General features: G+C 45.0%; 1 protein-coding gene across 2 annotated transcripts in view; it reads right to left on the bottom strand.

The window, feature by feature from the left end:
• The window catches only part of BTK (Bruton tyrosine kinase), a 44,550-nt gene that overhangs the window by 13,210 nt on the left and 16,497 nt on the right, over positions 1-14,843 (bottom strand). For both annotated transcript variants that reach the window (XM_081896865.1, XM_081896866.1), the window contains 6 exons: positions 14,609-14,690; positions 12,364-12,492; positions 9,644-9,711; positions 7,654-7,835; positions 5,730-5,792; positions 4,732-4,786 (listed from right to left, as the gene is read on the bottom strand). In XM_081896865.1, coding sequence (XP_081752991.1) covers positions 4,732-4,786; positions 5,730-5,792; positions 7,654-7,835; positions 9,644-9,711; positions 12,364-12,492; positions 14,609-14,690 — 579 coding nt within the window. The remainder of the gene's footprint in view (positions 1-4,731; positions 4,787-5,729; positions 5,793-7,653; positions 7,836-9,643; positions 9,712-12,363; positions 12,493-14,608; positions 14,691-14,843) is intronic.

Here is a 14,843-nt window from a genome sequence, read left to right as displayed (position 1 = left end):
TTCAATTCAGCACTCTCACATAGAACATGAGGATATAGTCAAAGCAAATGATCCAGCATTGCGTAGGAAAAAATGGACACCTGAGATAGCAATTGCAGTTGAGAATAGATTGAATTCACAAACTGCAATTGAGTTAAGATCAATTATAATAAACAATTTATCAATAGACTCCTCCCTGACAGCTTATGAAAATCTCATTGAGTCCTTGCAGGATGTGGTCAACATAAACTCAGCTGGCAAGCCACGCACTGCTAAAGGGCGCAGTTGGTTTGACCAAGAGTGCCACACAAAGAAGGAAGCCTTAAGGAACGCCTATTTGGCCTATAGAAACGCTGGATTAAGCTATTTACCTCAATCTTATTTCAAAATCAAAAAAGAGTACAAAGCCCTTTTGGCCTCAAAAAAAAGGCAGTCCGAACAAAACTCCTGGTCCCTACTATTGAATGCCTCACTAAACAATGAAACTAAACTATTTTGGCAACTGGTCTCCGACTCAATGAAAAATAGTTCCTCAGCCCCCAGCTGTATCATTCCAGCTCAGGTTTGGGAGAACCACTTCAGAAATATATTTATGGAAAATCCAAACCTCCCTTCCAGTTTACAGGAGGATGACAGGGCACAATTGTCACTGCTCCCTAATTGGAGGCCGGTTACTGTGGAGGAAGTCCATACATTAATTGGGAATCTGAAGAGTGGAAAGGCTCCGGGAAAAGACTTTATCCCAGCTGAGTTGATTACATCAAACCAGCACTGGTGGGCTCCGCTTCTGGCAGCACTCTTTACGGTAGTAAATAACTCTGGTAAGGTACCATATAGCTGGAAACATGCTATAGTAGTTCCAATCTTTAAGAGAGGCCACCCAAATGTACCTTCCAATTATAGGCCTATTAGCCTGCTCTCAATAATTGGGAAACTGTATGCCCATTTCCTCAGTAGCAAATTGACAACTTTTCTAAATGAACATAATATACTATCTGAAGCCGAGGCAGCTTTCCGTGAGAATCATTCAACAACAGACCATTGTCTAATGCTGTCCTTCCTAGCTGAGAAGTATACCAGACACCTACAGGGTAAACTCTTCGTGGCCTTTATGGACCTGAAATCAGCATTTGACTCCATCCCCAGATCCCAGCTATGGTCCAAATTGAGTCTGATCCTGCAGGACAAACGACTTCTCTTTCTTATAAAAGCCCTGTACAATGGAACCAAACTGCAGGTCCGATGCGGTTGACAGGGACAGCTATCGAACAGCATCGAGATGACTAGGGGGGTGAGACAGGGTTGTATTTTGGCCCCCACATTGTTCTGTCTATTCTTAAACGACCTAGAAGAGAACTTAATGGACCCAGATGGACACATTCCAAAAATAGGAATGAGAAGGACCCCTTTGTTGTTGTATGCTGATGACGCAGCCATCATCTCGCGTTCCAGGCCGGGCTTGAATTATCTGTTGAGGAAATTTTCTGATTACTGTTCTGGAAATGGTTTATCCATTAATTATGAAAAATCTAAAATCTTAGTCTTCGAAAGAAGATTCTCCCAGTCTAAATGGGTGCTGGATGGCCATAACCTTGAACAGGTAAAATACTTCAGTTACCTAGGGCTCACATTCCATCATACAAGATCTTGGAAGCACCATTGGCAAACCTCCCTTCAAAAGGCGGAGATTACAAAGCTAGCCATACATAGATTCTTCTTCACAAAGGGCGGCAAATATGTTCCAGCAGCCTTAAGGGTTTTCAACGCAAAGCCCGTTTCCCAACTCCTGTATGCAGCAAATGTCTGGCATAATGGGGACCTGCCAAAGCTAGATGGCTTTCAGGCAAAATTTATACGATCTCTGCTGCAGGTACCTATCTGCGTCCCCAACTCCGTACTTTTGTTGGAAGCTGGTGAATGCCCAATTTCAGCTAGAGCGTGGTGGGCTGCCTTAAGACATTGGCTCAGGATTTCAGTGTTTAATCTAGGGAAGGGTCTGTACCAACATTTGACCAATGAGGAATTTGTCAGCAAATGGCAGAAAACCATGGCTAAAAAAGCCACCTCTATTGGTCTGTCTCCCCCCCAACTGTATTACCTGGGCTATGAAGGCGCCCAAAAGGCTTTAAAGCAAAGATTATGGGACAATGCACACAGTGACTTGCGATCTCGATCACATGCAGTCTGTAGTCCACTGGCAGCAGGAGTTCAATATGGGTATGTCTTTGAGTTAACATCTTACATCAAAAACCTGACAGTACCTAACTATCGAAGGCTTTTTACCAAGGCCAGACTGAATGTCTTCCCCTCTGCAGTGCTGGATGGTAGGTTGAGAGGAGTTCCCTACCAGGACAGACTTTGCTCGTGTGCTCAAGACATCGATTCCATAAATCATATTTTGTTACATTGTGCGAAGTATGAGCAGGCCAGGGCTGAATTGATACTACCCTTGCTGGTGCCTTTCCCGGGAAGGTCAGAGGCTTACTATGTCAGGTTCCTACTGGAAGACCGGACAAAAGCTAGAACTTTGGAAGTGGCAAAGTTTCTGTCGGTGGTTGCAAGAACAAATGAGCCCTATATTCCAAACAAAGTGCTTGATTAACCTGAAGGTAGGCTGTATGAACTCTGTATTGATTTGTAATGTTTTGTTGGTCTCTGGACCGTAATAAAGATTGTTGTTGTTGATTAATATAAAAGGCGTAACAATCCCCCCCCAGGGTTTTGATTTGATTTGAATCCCCCCCCAGGGTTTTCTTCTTCTTTTATTTTTTTGGAGGAAGTGGGTATTAGTAGTAGTCCCCCCGCCCTTTCTCATGCTTTGCATGCACTCACCATCATGACAAGAGAATGGCAAGAAGGTGAGCAACAAGTAGCCTGAATGGCAGGCAACCCAGGTGAACTGTTTAACAGAGGCACTGCAGAGAGTTGATTGACAAACCACTCTCTGAAGTGCCTTGCCTGCTCTGTTACACCTCTCAACAGCCGTGTTTAATGGAGAAGAGGACGTCACTCTCTGAAGTGCTTCCCTCACTCAGTAAAATAGCTCCCTGGGCTGCCTGCCATCCACATTGTTTGCTCACCTACCAGCCAGACATTCTGTTGTTGCACTGGAAGTTGGCATGCCCATGGGAACTGCAGCATGATGACTGCCTTACATTTTTATGTATATAGGCAGATATACGTTTGGGCATTTTAATTTATTTTTATTTATACAACAAGAAAAAAACAACACAAATACTAAATTACACACAAATTACAAAAATAACCATAGACACATAATTTTCTTAGCAAACAATAAAACATCTATTGGTCTTGACACTAAAGACCCAACCTCCCTATATTTTAAATTCATATTACTTTTTGCCAATACACACTTTTAACATAATTTAACTTATTCTCAATAAATCTAATTTCTTATATCTACCTTGCAATTATTACTGAAGTTCCTTGAATGCTGCAACAGAATTTAAACTACTATATTTATTTTTCAGATAATCTTTGAAAACCTCCCATTTTGAAACAAATTCCTGTTTTGATTTGTTCTTTATTTTTTCTGATAAACCATCTAATTCAGCATATTCTGTCAGCTTTTGGATCCAATCTTGTATAGAGGGGATTTCATTACTCTTCCATTTTGCTGCGATCAAAACTCTTGCTGCCGCCGTCGCATATAAAAAGATACCCTTCCTCTTTTGTGGAATATCCAAATCTGTTATTCCCAGGAGGTAGGCCTCTGGTTTTTTGTTGAAAGAGATCTTTAGCATTTTTTGCAGTTCTGCATGGATACTCTCCCAGAATACCTGTGTTTTCCTACATATCCACCACATATGGTAGAATGTTCCTGATTCACCGCATCTCCAACAATTAATTGACACATTTTTATACATTTTTGAAAGTTTCCATGGTGTTAAATACCATCGATGCTGCATTTTTTGAAAGTTCTCTCTTTCAATTTGTAACAATTTGTGTAACAATTTGTGAATTTCCAATTGATCTTCCATAAATTTTCCCATTGGGCCATGGTTATTGAATGGCCAAAATCCTGGGACCACCTCACCATTGCCACTGTTACCTCCTCCTCCTTGACTGTCCAGATTCGAGCCGGGAAATTTCTGTTGAGAACCCCTTTTGTTTGTCAGATTTAAATTTTTCAAATAACTGATGGTATTGGAACCAGTCTGAGATGTGTTCTCTTATTTCCTCAAAGTTTTTTAATTTTTTAGAAGTGTTTTATATGTTGGCCAGCTTTCCTGAGTATTTTTCCGTTTTACTGCTACAGCTTCTATTGGAGAAGTCCACCACGGGACTTTAGGCACCATCAGGTCTTTATATTTTTCCCATACAGCAAAGAGTGATTTTCTTATTATATGATTGGTAAAACTTTTATGAATTTTCGCTTTTCCATATATCAGGTAGGCGTGCCATCCCCAACGGTTGTCAAAACCTTCCAGGTCCAGGAGGTCCGGATCCTGCAACGTGCACCAATCTTTTAACCAGGTGAAACAGGCTGCCTCGTAGTAAAGTTTTAAGTCGGGTAGGGAAAAGCCTCCTCTCTCTTTTATGTCTATTAAGAGCAGGTGTTTAATCCTAGGTTTCTTCCCTTCCCACAGGAATTTGGAAATTTCTCTTTGCCATATCTTGAGACAACCTGCTTTGATGTTTGGGCATTTTTAATATTATCTGCTGACTTTATAATTTAACTCTCACAGTGAAAGAGGAAGGAAAGAAGAAAGGAAGTACTTATACACTCACCTCTTGCTTCAGCAGTTCCTCTGCTTGCCTTCTAGTTATGTTTTTCAAATACCACCTGAAACATGACATAATATTTGCCAGGGAGGAAATGAAAAAAAGAGGGCTGGGAGGTGGTGAACCTCTACATTTGGGGTGAAATGTTAACATAAAGCTCAAACATTTCCCACCCAATCAGGGCACACCCAATGTGTGTTCTCCAAGGTTGCAAATCTGGGGGCAATGGAAGTATTTTGTAAGGGATGAGCTGTCAGGAAAATGAGATGGATGCTTAACCACTCCTGCACCCATCGATTCTCCCCTTTGAAATCAATTCTCCCTTGACGCCAGTTCCCCCTTTGCCATATTTCTGCTTTCCCCGGCCACTTAGCAGGGGTGTGGGGGTGGGATGAAAAGTGGGTTGTCATGGGAGGCATTTGCAAAAAAGAAGGCAGAAATGGCAGGGCCCTCCTCTTCCCAGTAGTTCTCTACTACAAATATGAAACACTGAAGAGGAATAGACAACATTGTCAATTCTGGTTTCTCCTGTTCTATTTTTTCTAATCAGAAATTTGGTTTGCCCCATTTCTGCATTTATTTGTGATTGTTTTTTATTTAAAAAAACCACTATGCAAAAAATTCCTGTGTATGTTTGGGAGCTTATCTCCTATTATGTGCAATTCTGCCTAGGATAAACATTTTGCAAGTCGTTCCCACCCCCCAATTTTTGTGTATTATCCACTATGTCTACATGAGCTTTTCATGATTACCGGTATATGCATTCTTTGGTAGAAGTATGGCATAATAAAATTTGGAGAAGTGTGAATTTTGAAGGAGAACTGTTGCTTGGTTCTCGATTTGCAGATTTTGTAGGTTCGCCAAACACATTTCCCCCCTCATCACTACCCCCATTCCAGACTCCAGAATGTATCTTATTACAAATGCAAAGGGACAAATATTCTTATGTTTTTCTCATAATATTTAACTTCTGCCCTCAGGCCCACAGTTCCAAGGAAACTCACTCATACATCTCCAGAGAATCTTTTGTTTCTGTGACATAGTTGCTGGGAATGTAGCCTTCTTTCCTGTAGGGCGAAAGAAAACAACAACACCATGAGCCACTCCCTATGCAACTGACAGGAACCCAAGAGGAAAAGGCTGTAGCTCAATGGAAGGGTGCTGACTTTGCATGCAGAAGGTCCCAGGCTCAAATGCTTTGGCTCAGCTGAAAGTCCAGCTCTTTTTTTTAGCAAAAACACGATCTCCAAAGACTCGGTCCAGTATACCTGAAGGAGCGTCTCCACTCCCATCGTTCAGCCCATACACTGAGGTCCAGCTCCAAGGGCCTTCTGGTAGTTCCCTCTCTGCAAGAAGTGAGGTTACAAGGAACCAGGCAGAAGGTCTTCTCAGTAGTGGCGCCCACCCTGTGAGACGCCCTCCCACCAGATGTCAAGGAAATAAACAACTATCCGATTTTTAGAAGACTAAAGGTAAAGGTAAAGGTACCCCTGCCCGTATGGGCCAGTCGTGTCCGACTCTAGGGTTGTGCGCCCATCTCACTTAAGAGGCTGGGGGCCAGCGCTGTCCGGAGACACTTCCGGGTCACATGGCCAGCATGACGAAGCTGCTCTGGCGAGCCAGCACCAGCGCAGCACACGGAAACGCCATTTACCTTTCCGCTAGAAAGCGGTACCTATTAATCTATTTGCACTTAGGGGTGCTTTCGAACTGCTAGGTGGGCAGGAGCTGGGACCGAAGACGGGAGCTCACCCCGCCGCAGGGATTCGAACCGCCGACCATGCGATCGGCAAGCTCTAGACGCTGAGGTTTTACCCACAGCGCCACCCGCGTCCCTAGATGGCATCTAAAAGGCAGCCCTGTTTAGGGAAGTTTTTAACGTTTCAAGTTTTATTCTGTTTTTAATGTTCTGTTGAAAGCCACCCAGAGTGGCTGGGGAAACCCAGCCAGATGGGCAGGGTAGAAATAATAAATTGTTGTTGTTGTTGTTGTTGAGTGCCAGGCCTAATGAGAAGAGCAGCTCATTCCTGGTGGTCTTCCATGAAAATCAGTTGCCAAGACTAAAAGTCCCCAACTCCTCACAGCCCCCTGTCCCCTCCTCTCCAGGGCTTTCCCCAAACAACCAGAGAGTGTACTTATGGCAGCCAACCTCTCCTCTCCTCTCTTCACGCCTCACCTAGTTCTGGGAGACCAGGAGAGAGGGGAGCTTGTCACATCAGGAGAGAGAAACATCTGTGACTCTTCACCAGCCTGATTAATCTCTGCTTCTTGATCTCCCTCTTCCCATTCTCCTGCTCCAGCTTCGGGACTTCTCTCTGCCACAGACTCTCCCTGCTCAATAAGGCCTGTTACCTCTTCAACTTCCGACACCTCCTCCTCTCAGGTTTCTCCCTCTGACCATTCATGGTTGTCCTACCACCACTCTCCGGGCTCTGAGCCTTCTTCCCTGGGGGCTTCCTCAGCTGGTTCCTCCCAGAACATTCCTCTGCACCCAACCAGTCCATGACAAGCACCATACATTTTCTCCTAACATACACATGCTTTGTATTGAATTTTCCCTAAGAGGTACATTTTTTGCAAAGCAATTTCTCCCAGAATAATGCATCCTTATATGTTGTCTTCACTAGTAAATGCATGTTTATGCACACTTTATCCCAGTAGGTGCATTCTTGCACATATTACTTGGCTGCAAATCTGCACAGCAAAATTATGAGAAGTGCACATTTCGAAGGACAGCCGACTCCATTCTCATATATTCCCACCCCACCCCGGAAAATGTGAATTAGTTAGGTTCACCTTTAAATGATAATTAAATCTACTTTCCCCCTCATCTCCACCTGTGGGACAGGGGGTATGCAAGAGGAAGGTGGGCTCCTGGCAGTGGCCTTGCACTGTTCTTACCCCTACTGTCTATGTTGGGTCTCTTACCCATTCTGGTCTTGTGCTCTCCACCAGGACTCATTGCTCTCCTCCAGGACAATGTACTCTTTGCCCTTTTGCAGCTCCAGGTCCTGTTCAGTCATTGGGAGATAGTCATAGAGAGCCACGACTTTCCTTGTCCTAGACTGGCCACCAGGCACCGGTTCAGGGGGCAACTGCTTCTTGATCATCTTTGCCAGTGTTCAGAAAGGAAATGAGAAAAGAATGAGACTTTCAGGATACCTCTTTCAGCACCTATCACAAGTAGAGGGAACTTGATGGAAAGAAGTCCCGACGAGAGAAGAATGGTTACGGAAACGAATGGACTATGCAGAAACGGCAAAACTTACCAGAAGAATAAGAAATCAAGACAATAAACTTTTTTTTTAGTAAGGAATGGAAATGGTTTATTGAATATTTACATATATGTTGCAAACAAGACATTAGCAGGGTTGTTGTAAAAACTTCTAAATCATATATGAATTAGATGAGAAAAAAGAATAGAGTTAATTGGGATATGCAGGGGGAAAGAAAGAAAATAAATTCATGGAACCGCAGAAAAAGGAGGAGGGAAGTCTGGGAAGTCGAAGACTGATATGTAAGAATTGTTTCATTTTCTTTGTTGAAATGTTTAATTGTTACAAATGAAAATAAATAAACTTTTTGAAAAAACAGGTGGAAGAAACTTGTGAAACACACACAGAGAGATGTTAAAGGTAAAGGTAAAGGTACCCCTGCCCGTACGGGCCAGCCTTGCCAGACTCTGGGGTTGTGCGCCCATCTCACTCAAGAGGCCAGGGGCCAGCGCTGTCCGAAGACACTTCCGGGTCACGTGGCCAGCGTGACATCGTTGCTCTGGTGAGCCAGAGCTGCACACGGAAACGCCGTTTACCTTCCCGCTAGAAAGCGGTCCCTATTTATCTACTTGCACCCGAGGGTGCTTTCGAACTGCTAGGTTGGCAGGCGCTGGGACCGAGCAGCGGGAGCGCACCCCGCCGCGGGGATTCGAACCACCGACCTTTCGATCGGCAAGCCCTAGGCGCTGAGGCTTTAACCCACAGCGCCACCCACATCCCTTTCAGAGATGTTGCTGGACTACAACTCCCATTACACTTGGCTATTGCCCAAGGTTCTGCCTGTGGTTGATGGGAGTTGGGAGTTCAACAGCACTATGCTGCCTACCCCTAATACAGGGGTGGAGAAACTTTCTGGCGGGCCAGCTCTGACAGGTGGGCACAACAACCAAGTAGAAGATTGGCAAAGCCTTGTTTTTCCACTCCTTATCAGGTGGTGGGGAGGAAGAAGAAAAGCCTGCAATGTGTAAGCATGGCTGCAAGCAGGAGGAAACCCTCTTGCCTGCAAAAAATAAAAAAGAGCTGCTTGCTATAACAACAACAACAACAATAAATGTACCCCACCCATCTGGTTAGGTTGTCCCAGCCACTCTGGGTGACTTCCAACACATACAAAAACATTAATAACAAAATAATAATAATACAAAAACACAATACATTAGAAACTTCCCTGTCCTGGACTGCTTTCAGATGTCTTCTAAAGGTTGTATAATTACTTATATCCTTGAAATCAGATGGGAGGGCATTCCACAGGGTGGGTGCCACTACCAAGAAGGCCCCGCTACCTGGTCCTTTGCTTTGGCTGGGTATGTCTGTTCTCAGTAGGATTTAACTCCCCCCACCTTGCCGTACTGGTCAGCTGATGAGTGGGTGAAGGAACAGCGAAATCCTGCTGCTTTGGGTATAAGAACAGGCAAGTGCAACCAAGGCAGAAATAAATCCCACCCTCCTGCCCATCAGATGTTGTCACAGGTGATAAAAAGTTAGTGTGGTTTGAGGGAAATGGCTTCATGGGCCAAAATAGGCCAGTTGGAAGGCTAGGATTGGTCCATGGGCTGAAGGTTCCTCACCCCTGCCCTAATCCTGTCTCTGCCCCAAGGTGCAACCCACCCACCACAAAAATTGCAAATCCTGGCTGCTCATACCTTGTTCTCCTCTGGAGTTGGTGGTAGAGGCTTGTCAGGTTTGAGAAGACAACGGCCGCTTCTGAAACCTTCAATTAGAGAGAAAAATTCTTCGTCACGCACCCAAAACCACATCTTTTACAGTTAACATGCGTATAAAATGTGTATTTTATGTGAAACTGCCTTGGTTGCGCTGGTCAATGATCTCTGGCAGCTAGACTGGTGACTGGGAATGGCTGCCGACCACATAACACCGGTCCAGAAAGACCTGCATTGGCTCCCAGTATGTTTCCGAGCACAATTCAAAGTGTTGGCGCTGACCTTTAAAGCCCTAAATGGCCTCAGTCCAGTATACCTGAAGGAGCGTCTCCACCCCCATCATTCTGCCCGGACGCTGAGGTCCAGCGCCGAGGGCCTTCTGGTGATTCCCTCACTGAGAGAAGTGAAGTAACAGGGAACCAGGCAGAGGGCCTTCTCGGTAGTGGCGCCCACCCTGTGGGACGCGCTCCCATCAGATGTCAAGGAAATAAACAACTATCTGACTTTTAGAAGACATCTGAAGGCAGTCCTGTCCAGGGAAGTGTTTAATGTCTGATGTTTTATTGCTTTATTATTATTATTATTATTATTACTCATTCTGTTGGGAGCCAGCCAGAGTGGCTAGGGAGACCCAGTCAGATGGACAGGGTATAAATTATAAATTGATGATGATGGTGGTGGTGGTGATGAAAGTGCACTGAAAAAACCCTGAAAAATAGCATTTGTGGGAGGGGGGGATGCAGACAATAATGCTTATAAAAAGAGTACAATTTAAATAAAAAAAATTCATGCACTATTTCCAAAAATCAGCATGAAACAGGATGGAATGGAACTATAAAAGAGTGCCAGCGAAAATAAGACAGGACAGACTCAGGATGTTCTGTCTGTCCCAAAGATGGGGAATCTTTTCAGTCTGGCAGGGCAGATATTTATCTCCCCACCCCATGAACCAATTCAATCATCTGATGCTTGGAGACTGGTAGGTGGGCAGTCCAATCAGCTGATTGACATGTGGCGTAGGAGAAAAGGCTTTGCAGGCTAAATTGCACCCCCTGGTGGGCTGAGACTGAACTGCAGGCTGGAGGTCCTCAACCCCTGGCAAATCCCTATTCAAAAGTGAAGACTGCCTTCCTCAGACTCGCACAGGGCACTCTTTGAAAGTAGTGAACTACTAAAGCAGGGAGAGCACTCCAGCTGAAAGGGTTACAAGGCCTTGCTTTGTTAGGGAGGTTGCTCTTTAGAGCAGGTGAGAAAAATCCTCTACTGACAAGCTGCCACCAGCCTGAGCTGAACAGCCTTCCTGGTCTCCAAATGTTCTGAATCAACCGGCTGAGGCTTATGGAAGTTGTGGCCCAAAACATCTGGAAGGAGAAGGCTGGAATCAGGATAATCAGGCAAAGTGGACAAGGAAGGAAGCTTTCTATGCTCATATCACATACCAGAGGTGATTCAGAGGCAACACACCTCTGATTACTAGAGACCATTTTGTTGCTATCATTGTTGTTCATCGACATCGTCATCATGCCACAAGCAAGGCATGATGGGCGGCAACAACTTCCTGCTAGCTCAACAGTGAAGCATTTGCTCTGCATGCAGAAGAACTCAGGTTCAACCCTCGGGCTAGTGGCTGCTTTAAGATTTAGACCTCAGAAGAGCCTTGGTAAATCAGGCTAAAGGTCCACCTAGACCAGCACTCCACTCTCACAGCAGCCCAACAAGTAGGGCTGGGAAAGACTACTGCCGAAACCCTGTCAGCTGCTGCCAGTCAGTGTGGACTGCACTGAGGTAGATGGAGCAATAGGCAACTTCCTATGCTACCGTCTACTCCACTTGGGATCTGTTGGAAGCTAGCTGGATCTTTGGTCAAATGACCCAGAACTCTTCTGTTATTACATCTGATTATCTGTTTTCAGGAATGCTTTAGACCCCCACAAGATGATTAGGGGCACCTGCATTTCAAGCCAGCTTTCTGGTTCTGTGCTCTGAAACTAGGCCAAATATGCCGAACTAGACATGACAAGATGGGATGCAGGTGGCGCTGTGGGTTAAACCACAGAGCCTAGGACTTGTCAATCAGAAGGTCGGCAGTTCGAATCCCCGCAATAGGGTGAGCTCCCGTTGCTCGGTCCCTGCTCCTGCCAACCTAGCAGTTCGAAAGCACGTCAAAGTGCAAGTAGATAAATAGGTACCACTCCGGCGGGAAGGTAAACGGCGTTTCCATGCGCTGCTCTGGTTCGCGAGAAGCGGCTTAGTCATGCTGGCCACATGACCCGGAAGCTGTACGCCGGCTCCCTCGGCCAATAAAGCGAGATGAGCGCCGCAACCCCAAAGTCAGCCATGACTGGACCTAATGGTCAAGGGTCCCTTTACCTTACTGTAGACATGACAAAGCAGGCATATATATCTTAAACATGTGTCTGCCCCAGTCACAAATAAAGCAGAGGTGAGGTGGAGGTTTCAATTATTTCCATCAGGAATGGAGAACCTGTGCCTGCCCCCCTTAAAAAAAACTACGTTTCTGGACTCCAGCTTCCATCAGCCCCAGCCAGAATGGTTAGTGGTCAGGAATGAAGGGGGTTGTAGTACAAATATCTGGAGTGCAACAGGTTCCTCCTCCTGGCTTTACGCAAAGATGAAGTGTACTAACATATACAAACCACAAGGAAAGATAAGTTTTTAAAAGAGCCAAAGTGAATTCTTACTTCTACTCTTGCCTCCCAGAATCTGGCAGCCCATGGCCATTTTAGCTGTCTGGGAGCAGCAGAGGTATTGTCCATCAGTCCAGAAGCAGGGATGATATTTCTGCACCAGGTTGGCGTTGTAGCAGATCACTGCAGCAGGAAGGAAGGGTTACTATAGTTTCTGATCTTGTCTGAGTGATGGTAAACAGTTTCAGAAAACAAAACAAAAAACCAGGATATTGAAACTCGGTTTGAAGTTGGTTCAATATCTTGGCTTTCTCCAGAGCTGCAAGCCATAGTTTCCCAATTCGGATGAAACAGGAAACAACTGTCAGCGAGAACTTCCTGGCTTGTTTGCCAGCTTAGGTGAAGGAGGAAGTGAAGGGCTTGCATACATGGGCAAAAAAAAAAGGGTACATTCACATCACGCTTTAGTAAACCAATATATGATGATTCAAATGCAGCCAATCAGGTTAAACAGAAGCAAGCAGTGTTAATCTACTCAAATGGTCCATTAGCTTAATCTTGGCCTGAAGAGGAAGAGTCTTATGGCACATTAAAAACATGCACCCATCGATGGCACGGCCTGATACACATCACCAATCCCCACCACTCACCTCTCTGCCCCTTTGTAAGCTTATTTTGGCGGGCATCAGGATAGTGCTGGGCAAGTCCTAGAGGGTATTTTTGTCAGGGCACCCTCAATCTTTGTGCCAGCCCTGGTCAAGGCTTTACCACCTACCTAACCTATAAAGGGGACGCAGGTAGCGCTGTGGGTTAAACCACTGAGCCTAGGACTTGCTGATCAGAAGGTCAGTGGTTTGAATCCCCGCGACGGGGTGAGCTCCCGTTGCTCGGTCCCAGCTCCTGCCAACCTAGCAGTTTGAAAGCACGTCAAAGTGCAAGTAGATAAATAGGTACCGCTCCGGCAGGAAGGTAAATGGCGTTTCCGTGTGCTGCTCTGGTTCGCCAGAAGCGGCTTAGTTATGCTGGCCACATGATCCGGAAGCTGTATGCCGGCTCCCTCGACCAATAAAGCGAGATGAGCGCCGCAACCTCAGAGTCGGTCACGACTGGACCTAATGGTCAGGGGTTCTTGGTAGTGGTGGCCAGTTTGTGGAACACCCTCCCATCAGATGTCAAAGAAACAAACAACTATTAGACTTTTAGAAGACATCCGAAGGCAGCCTTGTTTAGGGAAGCTTTTAATACTGGATAAATCACTGTATTTTAATATTCTGCTGGAAACTGCCCAGAGTGGCTGGGGAAACCCAGCCAGATGGGCGGGGTATAAATAAATTATTATTATTATTATTATTATTAGTTGTGGCCTTACTGTGTAAAAAGCTTGACATGCTGATATATATCAGGTGAGACAAATTTTTAAAAGGTAAGACCATCAGGGTTGTGGAGAAAGGAATCTATTGTTTTTTGCGTTATGAAGGCACCCCAGAAGGAGGAACCTGTGTGAACTTTAGTTAAATAAGATCATTGGAAGGAAGCATGCAATAATGACTTTACTTGTAATCAGGTTGTCATCCATGCAAAAAGCAATTTCTCCCCAGGCTACTGCTCCTCTAGATCAGTGTTTCCCAACCTTTGGTCTCCAGCTGTTTTTGGACTACAATTCCCATCATCCCCGACCACTGGTCTTGCTAGCTAGGGATGATGGGAGTTGTAGTCCAAAAACAGCTGGAGACCAAAGGTTGGGAAACACTGCTCTAGATGACCTGTTTATTAAACATTCATCCAGATTTGCTTCCGCATAGCATATACAGAGATTAGACTATGTCTGGTCTATATAGCGAAGGGTTTCCCAAACTTGTGTCTCCAGCTGTTTTTGTACTACAACTTCCATCATCCCTAGCTAGCAGGACCAGGGGTCAGGGATGATGGGAGTTGTAGTCCAGAAACAGCTGGAAACCCTGTTACAGGCCACTCATTCTGATTTGTCTGCAGGGAAGTTATACAACAGTAAGCATTCATCTGGAATTCATCCTGATTTGCTTACAGGGCATTTATACGCCTTCTTGTTAATATTAATTCTTCTCACACTTTTCAGGGTGCTTTGCCATCACTTTCCTAACAGCAAAAAGCCAGCTGTGTGTGTATGCTTTTAAGTGGCTTTGTTGCAAAAGGGCAACGGATTGCTTTAATTCATTTCAAGTGTGCAAACCTAATTTACCACCTGAATCCTTCATGCCAAATATTGTTCCTATTTAAAATATCCAGATTTTAACTACTAGAGAGAGAGAGAGAGACTTACCATTTTTCAACTGGTGAATCCAGCGGCTCCTCAACTCCTCTGTTGGAGAGAAGACGTAGAGGGGCCCTTCATCATACACCACCTAGTGGGACAGAGTCAGAGCAGCACAGATGAGAGCCACAAACACATTGTACACAGACAATAGTGTCATATCAAGATAGGAGTCTCAGGCAGATGTCCAAGAGACAGGGCAGGGGATTCTTAAATGTACCATGGCTGGTTTACTGCTTATTGA

The sequence above is a fragment of the Podarcis melisellensis genome (genome assembly GCF_964234715.1).
Source record: "Podarcis melisellensis genome assembly, chromosome: Z".
Lineage (NCBI taxonomy): Eukaryota > Metazoa > Chordata > Lepidosauria > Squamata > Lacertidae > Podarcis > Podarcis melisellensis.
Note: the sequence above shows the minus strand (reverse complement) of the source record. Positions and strands in the feature narration are given on the sequence as shown.